At 40.4% G+C, this 16,628-nt stretch overlaps 2 protein-coding genes across 8 annotated transcripts in view; one reads left to right on the top strand and one right to left on the bottom strand.

Annotated features, from left to right (window-relative positions):
* The window catches only part of LOC134152563 (GON-4-like protein), a 30,231-nt gene extending 29,962 nt beyond the window's left edge, over positions 1-269 (bottom strand). For 5 of the 6 annotated variants that reach the window (XM_062598038.1, XM_062598041.1, XM_062598042.1 and 2 more), the window contains exon 1: positions 189-269. The gene's annotated coding sequence lies outside the window, so the exon portion shown is untranslated. The remainder of the gene's footprint in view (positions 1-188) is intronic. The other variant, XM_062598039.1, reaches the window with a different exon arrangement.
* On the top strand, positions 73-14,918 carry SYT11 (synaptotagmin 11). 2 transcript variants are annotated; one of them, XM_062598051.1, is made up of 5 exons: positions 73-482; positions 4,339-5,162; positions 8,880-9,000; positions 10,893-11,123; positions 14,329-14,918. In XM_062598051.1, exons 1-5 carry the CDS (start codon positions 449-451, stop codon positions 14,349-14,351), a joined length of 1,233 nt encoding a protein of 410 aa, XP_062454035.1. In that variant the 5' UTR covers positions 73-448; the 3' UTR covers positions 14,352-14,918. The 2 variants fall into 2 exon arrangements, with proteins under 2 accessions (XP_062454035.1, XP_062454034.1); XM_062598050.1 differs by lacking the exon at positions 14,329-14,918 and having other exon boundaries at positions 10,893-13,919.
* The last annotated feature ends 1,710 nt before the right edge of the window (positions 14,919-16,628 follow it).

Raw genomic sequence — 16,628 nt, 5'->3', positions numbered from 1 at the left:
AGGCTGCGCCCGCCCCTGCCACCCGCGCTCCATAGCCAGCCGGGCGGGCGCCGACACAGGCGGTGAGGGCGGAACCCGGCGGTGCTGGGCGCTCGCGACCCGACGCGGGCCGCGGAGGGTTCGCTCGCGCTCCCCTCACAGCAGGGACTGGCGGCACCGCGAGTCCGCACAGACACCCTAACCACTACCCCTCGGGCATGCCGGAACCGCCGCGCCGCCCAAATCCAGACCCGCGGCATGGCCCTGGCCGCCGACATTGCCGAGTCACCGCGGGGTGGTGGCAAGGCGGAGCGCGGGGCGGGGCCTGCCGCCGGGCGGGGCCTGCGCCGCCTCGGGACCAGTCGGCAGCTCCTGCATCCCGGGTGTGGAGCATCCTCAGGGCGGGGGCTGCTGCCGGGGCACATCTGCACCGGATTCCGCATCCCCGCCGCGCCGGCCTGGCTCTACCATGGCTGAAATCGCCAGTGTACGCCCCAGCTTCGGTGAGTGGGGCCGGGCCACACGGATCCCTCGCGCCCCTTCTTCCCTTCCCCTCCCCTCCGCGCCGCGGGCAGCCTGGAAACAAGGCCCTGCCCGGCGTCTCGTCTCCCCCGCGGCCTGGCCGCGCTCCGCGCCATCGCTGCCATCCCGCTGCGGAGACGAGCCGTGCCGCGCCGTCCCGGCGGGCGAGCTCCGCTCCCCTCCCCGCTTCTCCGCACCAGGCCTCGGTGTTAGACTTCCCGCGGGAGCAGGCAATACCCATCGCTCTCCACTGGCACTTGGCCCCGCTCCAAGGACTCGCCCAAGCCGCCGAGGCGGTGCGGAACCAGCTCAAACCCGGGCGCGGGCCTCAGCCGCCCCGCCGCGGTGGGGGCGCTGGGTGGAGCCCCCGCCGCCCTCCGCGGGGAGCCGGGGGCTGCGGCTCTCCCCGCCCGGGGCGGCCGCCGCGCACGGAGAGCGCCCGCTGCGCGGCCCCTGGGCCCCGCGGTGGCAGGTGCGCGGCTCCGCGCCGCATGACGTTATGTCTGTGGCGGGCCGCGCCGCGCCCCAGCCTTTGTTCACGCCTCCCCGGGGGCCGGCGCCGCGGCGGCACCGCTGCTCGGGGCCCGCGGGGGCGGCCGCGGCTCGCGCCAGGCGCGCGCGGGGCGGCGGGGCTGGACGGCTCCGCAGCCCTCCGCGTCGCCGGGTTCCCGCTGCGGCACCGCCGCCAGCGGTCCGTGCCGTGCTCAGGTGCCCGACTGAGCGGAGAGCAGATTCCTGGACTGCCGGGAGCTCCTCGGTGGCAAACAGGAAACTACATGAGCCTGGCAAATCATCGAATGCACAATGGCCCCAGACCGTGCCTGTGGGGTCACAGTCTGGCTCCAGCACGTATGTAGTGCAGCCTCTTTGCTGTCTGGGTCACCAGCAGAATGATTTTCTTCAGATTCTGCTTGCTAATTTTTAAGAAGCATTTTATAATATCTTGAGTCACAAGATGTGATAATACAGCATTTGGTGTACATGTCAAATGTGGTTTCTCAAATCCTGAAGATTCATATTGCTAGCTCTTTCTGTTCTCTAGCTATTGATTGACCTTCCCTTGAGGCCATAAGGCCATAGTTAAACCACATTTACCACATATCCCTTATATTCTCAAGCACTTAATTATAATTCACCATACCGTATCTTTTATTTAATGCACAGTATACCTTGTTACATATTACATTCTATGCCTTTCATGGAATCCAAGAGCCATATTTTCAACAATTCTCGATGATTCTTCATTAATTGAAATACTAATTCCATGTCCAAAAACTGGAATTTTTGTTTCCATTACATCTCAGCATCACATAAGGACCTCTTCTTAGAAGTTTGAATAAAAAAGCTTGGTTTTGTGCTTTTAGAGGGCAGTGACAAAACAGGCTGTGGTATCACTTTAAACAATCTAGCACTTGCTACTGTTCTCTATCTAAGGAAATTGATATCAAAGGATGCTTCAGAACAGAAAGTATCAACTACTCTGGTTTCATTAAGTTATTCTTGAGCTGTGCATTATTCAGATATTTATACATGATGACGCTCAAATATTTGCTTAATTCTAAGCACTTCTCTATGCACAAAGTTGCAAAAGCTTAACAAAAGCTGCTTTTAGACAGCTTTATGTCACTTTAGTTTACAACTGTAAGGAATTATGGAACCAGGATTACTAAATATATGGAATGACTATATAAAGTAGGAGTCTTTAGCCAGGAAAAGAGGAGTATTATGTCCAGCATAGATAAAGAGAATAGGGGATGATTTTTCACTGCTTCTTCTAATATCAGATGAAACCAGCTGGGGCAGCCTCAAAATAATAAAAGTTATTTTGTCATGTCATATAATTTCAGCCATAAGGCATTATTGAAAGCCAAGTTTTAAAAAATCAAAAGTGATTAGATATTTGAATGGAAGAAAAAAATCACACAAGCCATTATTCGTTATTTTCCAGTGTGACTGCTGGTTGCTTCTTCTAAAAATTGTCTATCAGATCTGCGGAAGATAAAAGTACAAGAGGTAGGCTATGAAGACAATAAAAAAAAATAACCAAGGAAACTGAGGTCAGAACGAGAAAGGATAGGAGTATCAGCATTTGCCCTTTTTTGCATATGCTCTGAAGCTTGTAATATGTGTATAGGGCTGAACTGCAGTACTCTATTCAAATTATCTGTTTTTTTGTTTTTTCATTTTACTATGGAAGCCATTTGTACAACTTATAAAGAAAGAGATGTGGAGCTAGAGGGATTTTTGTTTTCTTCCCAAAGTGTTTCAATGATTGTTAAAGCAGTAATACCATAATAATAATAACAGTATAATAATAATACCACCAATAATACTGTAACATTACTTTTAGTAACAAGTAATTCCTAAGTTAAACTGAAGAAGTTTAGACTGTATATAAAGATAAGCAGCCTCAGAAACACCTGCTTGTTTGCTCTTTTAATAAACAATTTAAAATACTGCATATAGGGAAAGAAGAGATGTATTTCAATAAGAGAGCAGTTATATGAGGACTACAGTAAAGATGCACAATGATTCCCTGCCACGTTGCACAAAATGCATTCTGTGCTAAGTAACGCTACCGAAGGAGAGAGGTTAGGCTTAGATGGCCTCTTCTTTCTCCCCCAGTTTATTAAACTACTTGTGATTAGTATGTGAACATTTCAGAATCATCTGCATTTTTTGTCATTTTGCTTAGCAATGAAATAATGTGTTGCGTGCAAAATGAGAAATCTTCTCTACAATAATCTATTTCACTGAAAACCTTTTGGTACTGCTAGCACTAGTGCAATTTCACCAGTAGGAGCACTAGTGAAGATAAGATGTTGACAGTGACTGTCATTTTTTATCATCACTTTATGTCACTACACAGGTTTAACTTAATGTTGTGCATCCATAAGAAAAGATAGATCAGGTTGCTCAGTCAAGTGTTGAGTATTTCCAAGAATGGAGATTCCACAACCTCATTTGGTCACCCTCATTGTGATTTTTTTCTCCCCAATATCTAATTGGAATTTCCTTTGCTGCAATTGCTGTCTGCTGCCCTTTATCCTTTTGCTAAGCAGCTCTGAGAAAAGCCTATCTCTGTCTCTCTATAACCTCCCGTTAGGAAATTGAAGACAGCCAAAAGATCTCTTCCTTTGCCTTCCCTTTTAAGAGGGAACAAACCCAGCTCTTTCAACCTTCTTCTTAGCCTCATGCATCTTGTTCAAGTCCTGAACTATTTTGGTGGCCCTCAACTGGACTTGCTTGAGTATGTCAATATAATATACTGTGGAAGCTCAAAACTACTGATTTCATTCTGTGTTTAATACTACTGCTCTGAAGTCACCTGTTATAAATAGAAAATAATAAGTATGGTTACTAAAAATGAACACAATACCTTATTATTATGGTATGTCATTGCTGAAGAACACAGTTAACATAAGCTCCAGTAAATATCAGCTAATTCCTGAATTGAAATACAGGATTTTATGTCCATTGTTTTTGAATATATTTTTTTTTCACATGAAAAGGGAGTCTTCATAGCTGCTGACTTGGAAAAACTTCTGTCAGCAGCTGCCAGATTATCAAAATCAGTAACAACACAAAATAAATTTGAAATTCTTAGCAGGTGAACCATAGACCAAGCATGTGCTGGGAGCATAAAATGTCTCCCATATAGTAAAATATAAATTAAAGGAATGAATTTTTTATTCCTGGGAAACTTTGATATCAAGATGATTGAATTAAGAACATTATAATACTGTATAGGTTCTCTCTGCAGATGTACTAGGTCCTGCAAGGATACAGCAATTGCAAAGGTACTAGCTCTTTCATGACTGCTTTGTCTTCTTTCAGATGTCTCTCCAGTTGTGGCAGGCCTCATTGGTGCTACTGTCCTTGTGGTGTCTGTCTCGGTAACAGTTTTTGTGTGGACATGCTGTCATCAGCAAGCAGAAAAAAAGCACAAAACTCCACCCTACAAATTTATTCACATGTTGAAAGGCATCAGTATCTATCCAGAGACCTTGAGTAACAAGAAGAAAATTAACCGAATCCGGAAAGACAAGAGTGGCACTCCTAAGGAGACTGGAAGGGGAAACCTTTCAGTGGATGCTGCTGAATCTGGTTTAATAGGCTCAGATAAGGCCCCTGATGGGCCCAATGCAGCCCCCCATGTTGATCACCTCCCAATAAAAGTAGATTACGGAGATGAACTAAGTCCAGATCAAAGCCTCACTCCAGGAGAGAGTAAAACCTCCTCCCCATCTTCTCCAGGGGATGATGTCATGTTGGGTGAACTGACTTTCTCAGTGGACTACAACTTCCCTAAAAAAGCACTGGTAGTTACCATTCAGGAGGTCCATGGGCTGCCAGTTATGGATGAACACACTCAGAGCTCTGACCCTTACATCAAGATGACAATTCTTCCAGATAAAAGGCATCGAGTGAAGACTCGAGTACTTCGCAAGACTCTAGACCCAGTCTTTGATGAAACCTTCACCTTCTATGGGATCCCCTACAGCCAGCTCCAGGATTTGGTGCTTCACTTCCTGGTGTTGAGCTTTGATCGTTTTTCTAGAGATGATGTTATTGGAGAAGTCATGGTGCCCCTTGCAGGGGTAGATCCGAGCACTGGGAAGGTTCAGCTGACCAGAGAGATCCTTAAGAGGAACATACAAGTAAGTAACCTCACACAGTGTAACATAAGAGTACATGCATTATATTTGATCCCAGTTATTTTGATCCAGGAGCCTCAGTGTCTAATAAGCAGGAATACAGTAATCCCTTAGTCCTATCACTTACTTTTTCCCCAAATACATATTAATAGTAATATATGGTTGTACTCTTAGGCAGTTCTCTGCATTGTAGTTACAGAGATTTGACACATACAGTCATTGTGGAGACATACAAATAATGGATTTTACAACTGATGAGGCCAAGAAAAAAGGCAAAATCCTCATCTCCCAGTAAAAGAGCTGATGCAATAAAGGGACATTCATCAGTGTCCAGCATTCTTTCACATCATATATTTGTAGAGGAGAGCTGGAGATAAGGGTGCTCTGAATCAGTTTTATACAGATTCACAGTAATACACATTCTGCTTTGCAAACACAAATGTCACTTAAGAGAGGGAATCAGACTATTTTGGACACCTACATTTGTAAGTATCTACCTCTGAATTTGTTACTGTAAGTCAATGGAGAGAAGTTGAAATAGTCAGTGGAGTCTGACATACGATTCTTTTTGTCCTGGAGTAGACAAAGGTAAAACAACCTAGGTGAATCCCACCCTAAATGACTCACTCTCTTTCCACTGAGGATAAAGTGTGTCTAAGGTGGTTATGACAAATGTGGACATCTAAATTTAGGTGAAATTAATTCTGTTGTTGATATCTGGTGCTGTAATTAGAAAGATGAGATGTCTATATTAAAAAAAAAAAAAAGCTTATATTGGAGAAGGTGACTTCTATCCTCAGAAAATACACTTTGCTCAAGTATGAGGCTAAGATGGTACTTCCAGTTTTAAATTTCTTGATTGTTTTATTTTTGCTACCTGTCCTCCAGGTTCATTAGGAAATGGCATTTGGCCTCACTTACTGCTCTAACCTGTTGCAAATTGTTGCTGGGCTGTATAAAATATTTTGATATGCCCTAGTGTGGCTGCGCTCTATTTGAAAAGCTTTTTTCTACTGTATGCAGCATTTAACTTATTTTAAAATTAATTCTAAAATTATTTAAAGGCTAACTAATGTAAACTACAATGCAGCGTTTTCTGCCACTGCTAGATTTTGTCATTGCTTCTGACATTCAATTCCCTACTATTACAGTGTTATCACATAATCACTTTACCTTCTCCTTGTTCAGATTGGACAGGCTATTATTGTCCTCCTCCTGTTCACGCTTGTTCCTTTTCCTCACAAAATGTCCTCTGGGACAGCGTTAATGTCTTATGACAGGAATGAGTTGCTATAATATATACTGGATTCGGTGAACAGTTAATGAGAGAGTAAGCTAATATAAATGGCATTTTGCAGCAAAATAAATGGTACCAGCCCACAGCATCCCATCCTGGTATTCATTCAAAGCCCATAGACTGTGTAATTGCTGACAAATCTTTGGTTTACTTTCCTCATATTAAATTATTGCTGAAGAAGCCTGTCCTTTCCTTTAGAAAGAAACCACTAGAGAGACCGTGCTTCTTTCATTGAAAAAAAAAAAAAAAAACTCTAAAACAAACAGAAAGAATCCCAACAAAACCAGAGTTCTGGTGCACTTTGCTTTCCCTAGACTCTCAGAATGTTTTTATATTACGAAAAATCAGGTGACTGGTTAAAGTTCTTCTAATGGTATTCTTTTTAACTAACTTTTAAAGTAATTGATTACAAACAGGGGGAAGAGGTCACACTAAATAAAAATAGTTTTAATCAAGGATGCAAATTATGCAATATTTATGAGTAATCAAAAATAGCATTTACAGCTGTAGTCTTGAAAATCTGCATGATTTCACAACGTCAACACAGCTTCTACTGAAGATAGTTTTCAATGTAATAGGAAGTTTCAAAATCTGGAGCATGGAATTGCTCTTAAAATGCAGATTCAAGTCAGTAAATGTGTAGATCCTAACAGACATTCCAGAATTTAATGCAAATTACTTTGAAGTAACTGTATGAAATTATGTCAGACAAAAAGAACCCCAGAACATCACCAAGGTTAGAAACATGGCTTTCCCCTCAAAAGATAAAAAGATAAACATCTTATATATAAAGCTTAGCATCCTACTTTCCTTCTTCATGCACATAACAAAGTCTTTGAGAAGGACCAGATCAAACAGCCACACTAAACCGCTTGTGTCCCAGTGGCCTGTAATTACATGCTAGACAGTGTGGTGTAGTTTATTCCATTAAGTAGCTGGCAAGAATAGAAGGCTATTAAATATTACTCCCTTCTTAAAATGGCAAAAAAGATGTACTCATCACTGAGTCAGAAAAAGCAGCAAAAGCAGTTTGTTGTTTTCAAACCTTGGTTTCATAGCATATTCTTCGTGCGCAGGTAAGTCTCTTATCAAAAGTAATCAGGTAGTACAGAGCCACAGAACATAGAATAATTTAAATTTGAAGAGACCTCTGGAGGTCATCTGGTTCATAAGCCTTTGCTCAAAGCAGGGCCAATTTCATAGTTAGATCCATCGAATAACTTACATTTAAACAGAAAGAGGAATTGGAGAGATCTCATCTTTGTCACTTATATGTATGGTCTTAGGGTCTTAGTCCATTGTACTCTGGTGTACTGAAGGAGTCAAAGTTCTAAACATTTCCTCCAGGGCCAAGAACTTGTGAATACATTGTCTTCAAATTAAATACATTGGAACTATTCAAACAGAAAAAGAATCACAAATATAATGAACATTTCCCATGTTTAGGTTTACACTGATAATTATTACCAACTAATCTGAATAATAGTACTTAGAAGAACTGAGTCATCACTTGGGTGATCACTAGAGCATACAGCTGGCTCTTTACTGCAGGTCATGGTTATTGTTGTGATTTGCCTGTTTGATGTGAGGAAAACTCCTTGTTTTGGGACCACTAACATATTCTTCCATTCGTATTGCGGGGTTAAAGGTACCAGATTCTACTGGGGACAGAGTCGGGGGCAAGGTGCTAACAGTCAGAACTGTATTGTACAGATATCTGAATCATCACTGTAGTTCCGCTATCAATCCTATTTTGCTGACATTCCACAATTTCACACCCATTGCTAATATTGTTTTCCTTGATAGTAGACGAATGAAATCTTAATTAGCGCTATCTCAATCAAAGTCAATGAATGCTGGCTGGAAACCAAAACTATTTGTGATCTTAATAATGCTACTTTTTGAAAAGACGTAGAGCAAGTTAATGGAGTAGATCCATTTTATCTTCTAACTGTTACTGGCTAGATTAATGATGAAATTTTTGAAGCATGTCAAAAGAATTTGAGGTGCTCAGCAGTCTAAGCTTCACCAAAGTCAACAAAACTTAGGCCCCTAAAAACCACAGATGTCTTTTGAAGTCTGGTGCCAAAGACAGCCAGAGCCATTCTTCTGTGAGAACATGCTTTCCACAGTTGCCCCTAAGGAAACACAGAATTCAAGGGAAAAGACTGTAGCAGTGCTCACTGTGCTCAACAGGCATATGGTGTAGAGGACAGGATGATTTGCTTAATGCCACTCTGTTCTTCTCCTATTACTCCATGTGCGCAAGGCACTTACCCTGTTTTCTTGTATTTGAAATGGCCTCCACCTAATTCTCTAGCTTCCTAGGCATAAAGCAAAGGAAAACTCTGATGACGTCTGACATTTGCTCATACTTGTAAGACCAGTTGTCCTAATTAATTGTTTCTGCTTCTTTTTCATAGAAGTGCATTAGCAGAGGAGAGCTGCAAGTCTCATTGTCTTATCAGCCTGTGGCGCAGAGAATGACTGTTGTGGTGCTGAAAGCCAGACATTTGCCAAAGATGGATATCACTGGCCTCTCAGGTAGAAGCTATTTTCTCCAGTTCTAAATGCTGTTGCATGCTGCCTCACACAGTCACACGTGAATGAACGCAGGGCAATTTACAGCTTGACCGAAGCACCAGACACATTATACAATTTAGAGGTGGTTAGCAAAATGTTACAATGCCGGTTGCAATACCAAAGAATATCTAAGCATAGCTAAAATGCAAATTGGGTGAAGAAGACAGGGAAAGAAATAATCCGCTTTATAAACAGACTGTGCTATCTATTAATTGTTGGATAGGAAGTGTGTTCCAGGGGAAAAATGATGTGCATTCTAATACATAACGGTATTTGAAAGAGAAATACCAGTCACTATAAGTTCACTTTCAGATCTTTTCACCTCTTATCTGAACATTTTTGTTGCGTACTTTCCGTTTGCCTCAAACTCTTTCTAAGGGTGATGAAAAAACAGACTACAAATCAACAGATAATGAGTGACATAAGCAAGACCAGCTCATTCCTACTATGTAATTGTATCTTTGTGGCATCATCTAGTTTGTTTCATGAAGATAGTGTTTTCCAAATTCCATGCATTTCCATGCTTCTTTAGGGGAAATCTTTGTGGAAGCTCAGTGCCTCTATGCTGTTACCAGTCATCATTGCCCATGCCACCATTTGTTTTACTAGGAACTACACTTCCACTGCTTACTGCACATACCTCAAATCCTAGCCTTAGAATAGGGAGGGAGAAAAAAAATAGACTCAAAAGAAACAGGTCTAAATTCATAGGACATTAGAAACGTTCCTTTCTTCTTCTTCTTCTTCTTCTTCGTTTTTTTTTTTTTTTTTTTTTTTTTCCTACCGAGAAGCTCCACTGGTTGAAGAGTAAGAACAACTGTTCCGGCTTTCCTATTGTGCAGCTACAGTGAATGCCCTAGCAATTAAAGAGTTTTCTGCAGAATTATGGGAAAATGTCTGGAATCACTTTGATTCAACATAGCCTGACTGACAGCAAATTGAGACATTTTTACAGTTTTATCTTGTGCACCGCAGAAAGAATGCAGACTACCCTTAATTCTCTATTGTGCGTCTTAAAGTTTGCACTGGTTTTCTCCGCCCCCCAACCCCCCCCCCAAATTTTTTTTTGCTTTCCATATGTGGTCTCCAGTTACAGGACAAGTATTTTTTAGCAACTGTTCTTCTACTTGCAGAATATTCCAAGGCTGAAATCACTTCTTTACGTGATCTTTATATTATGTATAAGATCATTATTTCAGATGCATAGAGAAGTGAAAATTAGCCAGGGTCATCTAGGCAAGAGAAACCCAGCTTCAGAACTCTGCTTTATGAAAAGAAGCACTGTGGTCCAAGTATCTTAATTTTAATCCTCAACAAGCATCCACAGAAAGAGTGTGCTGACTGAGAGAAAAAACTGAAGTGAGGCTGATGGACAAATGATTTTTTTTTTAATTTTCTTCCTTTTCAGTACCTTCTACTGTAATTGGTTTCTTCTTCAGTTAAGACTGTTTTGTCACTTTGTGGGACTAGTTTCTGAAATAGACTAAAAATATTTCTTGTTATGGATGACAGTGAAAATGGGAATGTTTTGGTGAGTCAGGCACTAATCTCACTAAAAAGCTACACATTTGGTGCTTCTAGGATTAATTACCGCAGTTTACATGTGACTATTGTTTTCCCCAATCCCTGTACAATGTTGAAACTGGTGAAGACCTTGAAGTGCTATATAGTTATTTGAAACCACCAGCTGGTCACTTTGCAGTGAGCCCCCACTGGGATAGCCGAAGTGAGTAGTTTAGACTTACACAATCAACTCTTAAGTGGCTGAAGTTCAGCAAGCCAAATCTTATCCAGTACTTCCAGGAGCATTACTGGGCTGTGTTATTGGTTTATTTCTCTCTCTCCACTGGCAGATCCCTACGTTAAGGTGAATGTTTATTATGGGAGAAAGCGTATAGCAAAGAAGAAGACTCACGTGAAGAAGTGCACTTTGAATCCCGTCTTCAATGAATCCTTCATTTATGATATTCCCGTTGATCTCCTTCCTGACATCAGCATTGAATTTCTAGTTATTGATTTTGACCGCACCACAAAAAATGAAGTGGTGGGACGTCTGATTTTGGGAGCACACAGCATCACTGCAGGTGGTGTGGAACACTGGCGGGAGGTGTGCGAGAATCCTAGAAAGCCAGTTGCCAAATGGCACAGCCTGAGCGAATACTAGCAGAGGCTGCGGCAGCAAAAACTGACTCATAGAACAGACTTAAACCTTGTTTTAGCTGTAGAACTAAACTTTCGTAACAAGCAGCTGATTGGTTCTCTAGTGATGTGATTTTTGCAGGGCACTAAAATTCTAAAGAGCATTAAATTAAAAAGTACCACAAATATATATAACAGTGTAATCACGCTATTGCATGCCTAATACAAACTCAAACTAATATAACTACCAGTATCAAGTTGCAGATTTTAATACAATTATCTGTCACTATGGAAGTTGTGTTTGTGCCGAACTGTCTTTGCTGGTATTCACCAAAATTGGCCTCTCTTTATTAGGCTTCTTCCAAAGTTTCTGAATTCTGCTGTTTAACCTCTAGTCTCTTGCAATAGTTTGCCTGCCCATTGATTCTTGCAGTTCTGTTCTTTGCTGGTTTGGGAGTACCAACTGTGTTTCCATACAAAGATGGTCTAGAATTCTGCACTAGTACAAAAGGAAATTAGAGGGGAAAATGGCTCTTCCCATCAAAGAAAAAAATAATTTTGTAATCTCGTACTAAAATATTTCTATTTGTGATATACTTGTTATGGAGCTATAAAGTCACAATATAAAAGATTTGCATTTAAAATAAAACACCAACAAACTGATCACTTTGTTTTTCCCACGTGAAAATTAGTACAGGCATATCTTACTATCAAAACTGAGGAAACTCCAGTCTCTGTTGCATTGTATTTAACCCTGTCTGTGCACAAAGCACCCAAGAAAAAAAATGACTGTATGTCACTCATTGTTAAGGAAACTCTTCCTAGTTCTTTTAAACGTTAAATTTGAAATTCTACATGACTGGTAAATTATGATGGCGTAACATAGCTGACATACAAATGTATCTTGGGGAGAGAGGTTTTAAGTGAATAGGTTAAACATGCCTTTCTTCATTCATTCTTGAGTCAATTTATATTATATATGATCCTGTAGTTGTGCAAGAGCCAGCTCTCATAAAGAGTAAATACAGGCCAAAGTTTGTTCCAGCAAAATGCGTCAAACTCTTTAAGAGGTTAATTTTTAGAAATTCAAAGCAGCTTGAGCTAACTCTTAAATAGTGGATATAACTTTTGAGAATTAGAATGTGCTTACTATCACCACTGAAATGTAAAAACATTACTTGATAAATGTGACCTGTAGTACTTCAGGCTATTAACCCTGAACAGTCACTAGTTTTGAACAGAAGTTCATAGAGTGAAGTTCTGCAAACACAGGTGAAGTTGGGAAGTAGTTGCATTAGATCTCGCTGTTAAAACACTGGCCTAAGTACATTTTTGTACAAGACAGTAGTATCTTGGCAAGTAATTTCATTTGGCTTCTTATTACATTTAAACCAGAAAAACTATAAGGATGATACATGGCAACAAATAATTAATTGTAAACATTTTTGGCAAGCTGAACATAAATTGTTATTGCAAGCTGTAGAAATTCAAATTATTTTTGAACACTACAATGGAAATATAAAGCAAAACTGAGTTTGCAAAGAGGCACACAGAATACTGCAAGTTTTAAGTATACACTGAGTTGCTTGCAGACAGGCGGGCAGTCCTGTGTCCTGTAGAATGTAAATAATGTATTATAATTAAAAATTTTTAAGACCATTTAAGACCATTACAGGACATGACTACTGAATTTTAGAGCTCTGTTGGAAAAAATGATCCTTTCCACCTTCTTACTAATGAAAGTTGAATAATTGAGCAAGTCCTACTCAGTTTTCTTTCCAACACAATGTAAAGCAGCTGCTGCTGGGAGGGCTCTTTATGCAAACAGCACCTAGTAACATTTTGCATCTCTTCCTAAGAAATTATTTTTGGAAAGTTGAATTTTCTCACTTCTAGCTAGTTATTCATTGGAACTTCAAGGCAGAGTGTCTTTTCAGCAACAGAAGTTGCATTGAAGTTGAAGCCCTATTTTTCAGCCTTCCAGTGCAAACTGAAGCATGGACTTCCACTTGTGCTTTACTGATCCAAACTATGAGGACTGCTGCCTGAGGTTATGGTAGATTTTATCTTTGTCTTAAAGCCATTCTAGCTCACACTCTGTTAGTGGCTCTCAACCACAAACCAGAGAACAAATTTTTACTTGGAAATTGGAGTACATCTATTTCAATCCTGATTTTTGCACTAAGCAATCTTGTTGAAGTTTAGAAATTGTCACTATTTTTCCTCAGAACTATGTTTTCCAACACCACTCCGAACATTTGAATAGAACATATTAACAAAAAAGTTCCCTTTTTCCTTCAGTGTGAAAAGTATGCTTAAGCCTAGATGGTCTCCTTAAGATTCCTTTAGTTTAAAAGGAAAGATGAACTTCTTGTCAAGGAAACATGCTCAGGGTAAATAGACTTAGGCTATTGGGCAGACACGAGTAGCTCCACCACTCTTCTGGAATAATGGGAAATTGAAGACGTGCATTTTTTTTAATGTAAAATAGACAGTAAATGACAGCAGACTCACTGTACAATCTCCCAGATGTGGTTATTCTTTACCTTGTGTCTTCTATTGTAAAATTAACTTGGACAGTTACAACGTTGTGTGAAAAAAGAAAAAAAGGCAAAAAAACTAACTCAAAATGTGTGAAACTGCATAATGCTGTATGCTAATCTACACTATGTAATGCTATCTTGTATGTTGAATTTGTTAACGCACACTGAGCGTGCAAATAAAAATTAAATCACTTTAAATAGCTGCTGCCGCACCCTGCTTGGCTTTAGGCAATACAGAATATGTAACTATACTGAATGCTTTTAAGGATTTGTTTCTAAAAAATGTTGATTTCTGCTATGACTTAATTCACAAAAAAGCCACACACATCTCAAAGAAATAAAGGGGTGTAACAAAATCCAGGCAATTAAAGTATAATATTACTACTTAACTTTTATCACATTTAAAAACTCTCTATAACCTACAGAGCCTAGTACGCGAATATAAATTGGCATGAGTGGATATTTACTGGCTGGCTACAGTTGAATGTAAGTGAAACAAAGATGACATTAGGCTGGAAGGAAAAGAAGCCATGTGAAGAATTTGCAATTGCAGGATTTCTCTAACTGAAGGGATTCACTCACTCACTCTATTGTATTTGTAACGTAGAGACGTTCCTGGATTCCTACTGAAGAATGAGTTTTTACATAGTATCGTCAAGAACATTTTTGACCATCTCACTCTATACAAGATACAACAGTCTCCTAAAGTACAGTGATCTGGATTCTGTAGCATGTCATTCTGTAATTCCCAGGCAGTCCTACAGAGAACAATATTGCTAGGCAAAAAGCCATCGGTCTTCAGAAAATGCCAAATAGTACAGAACAATGTACTGTGTTTCCCCAGCAACACAGACTCCAGCAAGCACTTCAATGCTGCACGTCACTCTCTTTGATAGATTCCCGTATGACAAAAGACTAAGATTCAAAGGTATTTTAGGTGCCGAAATACCACTGCATGTGAACTTCAGGTCTCACCCTAAAGGAACTTGACAGTTTCAGCCCAAGCTATAAAAAAAAATATCATTGAGAGTTCCCAATAAAAGAATGCGATCAGTGCCACGGTTCTTCATACACAATTTTCCCGCAGGAGGGAATAGGTCATTTACAAAGGAAAGGCAGCCAACTTAAGAGCTATGGACATCACAAACTTTCCTGTCTTCCATTCCAAAAGTAAAGTGCATTTATTTAGAGTACCTTTGCATGTCTTTTCTAATAAAAATACATCATAGTATTTACATATTAAAAAAAAAAAAGTCTGTGTTCAGCTTTACTCTGGGATGAAGATGGAAAAAAAAATCAAGCTCTGCAACAGATGTCAATCACATCACCAAATTCACTGATGACATTCTCAGGTGGTTTAGGAGTAAGTAGAGTTTGGTAATACCAAGGGGGGGGGGGGGAAGTCAGACAAATGCTCAGAATGCTTTTTCAGCTTGACATGATTCCTGCCCTGGTGAGTGCTTTTTAAAAATTCAATTCCATCACACTGTTTACCACTGGCAGTCAGATGAGGCACTTTACACACAAAAAATATCAGACGCCACTAAAATCGCAGTAGGATGCACTAATCCTTGTTACTTATATATGCATTTAAATTCAGCGTTCACTGACTCAGAGAACAAGGCTCTTTATGTGTTTAACAACTATGTTTACCATTAGTTATGTTGCTCTCTGCACTGCAGCTGATTGTAGCATTTAACTACTGTCAGTTATTTATCATTGCAGTAACTGCAGAATGCACAGCGGTTGGCTAAAAGGACTCAGCCAAAGTCCATAGTCACTGATTATTTTCTACTCACCATATGTAAGATGTGAAAAAAAAAATCTCTCTTCATCTTTCTCTATGCTAATAGTATTAGCGTATCTAATATTGCGTGCCCTTAAGCTGTATTTCAGCTTCCTGTACCATTCAGCTAAAGAAGAAACACACAAAAAAGTGCGTATTGAAAAGAAGAAAAGCAAATCAAATGGGTTTGACAACCCATGAATAGAGAAACGGTTTTAAGAAAAGCACGAAAATTCAGCTCTCTCTTCCCACCTTCTTTGGGTCTGGATACCGATTCCATTTAAATCGACAGGATTTTTGACATCATCTTCAGTGGCACATTTAGGCCCTTCCACCTCTGACAGCTTCTAGTCCATCTAGTTCAACATACCAGAGAGACTCTTGTTACCATGGTAATGTGATTTACTTCTTAATCACAGACTTACTGGGTCAGGGCTCTTTTGGTATTTTCCTTGAAAAAGCAGATTAGCAACAGTTCCATCTCCTTTCTGAACCCTGAATGCATTAAGACTGCCTTAAAGGGGAGAATCTGCTGGCAGAATTGTACCTGTGAAGGATCCCACATTTTAGAAGTCTCTTATTTGACACCTGTGGATCTCAGAAATCATTCAAAAAAACCACTCTGCTGTTTTGAGACAAATAAAAAGGTCCCAATGGTAACACTGTTATTGCTGCCATATTTAAAAAAATCTCTAACTAAAAACTATTTTAACTAGTCTCTTAGAACTTACAATACCATGAAAGTACAGTGCCTGCACACAGTCAGTCTATAATAGAACAAATGTTTAGATGTTTTCCCCAAGTGCTTTGTTTGAACTACTATTTTTTCTTCTGTCCTGCAGTAGGTATGTGATTCTTGAGAAGGTACTTTCTCTGCAAGACCAAACACATTAGGAAAGGAAAAAAATAGCAATAAATAAGTAGGAGAATGTAAAGGAAGGCCAGAAAGGGAAAGGCCAGGAAAAAAAGGGGGGGAGGGAGGAGAGGGCAGCAGGAAGGTAGGCATTCCTGAAGTCCGATTTGGCTTAGTTTTCAGCAAATTTAGAATGTGTTTCCTTTGTTATAGTTTCTTCATTCTTAAAACCGAGCGATTTCCTTATTGTATGCAAGTAGGAGCATTC

The sequence above is a fragment of the Rhea pennata genome, chromosome 31, assembly GCF_028389875.1.
Source record: "Rhea pennata isolate bPtePen1 chromosome 31, bPtePen1.pri, whole genome shotgun sequence".
In the NCBI taxonomy this organism is placed as follows: domain Eukaryota; kingdom Metazoa; phylum Chordata; class Aves; order Rheiformes; family Rheidae; genus Rhea; species Rhea pennata.
Note: the sequence above shows the minus strand (reverse complement) of the source record. Positions and strands in the feature narration are given on the sequence as shown.

Bases quoted from the DNA above. Each gene is read 5' to 3' on its own strand.
- SYT11 (XM_062598050.1), top strand. From the start codon at position 449: ATGGCTGAAATCGCCAGTGTACGCCCCAGCTTCG. The intron at 483-4,338 runs GTGAGTGGGGCC...GTCTTCTTTCAG, and splicing joins CAGTGTACGCCCCAGCTTCG to ATGTCTCTCCAGTTGTGGCA. The intron at 9,001-10,892 runs GTAGAAGCTATT...CTCCACTGGCAG, and splicing joins GGATATCACTGGCCTCTCAG to ATCCCTACGTTAAGGTGAAT.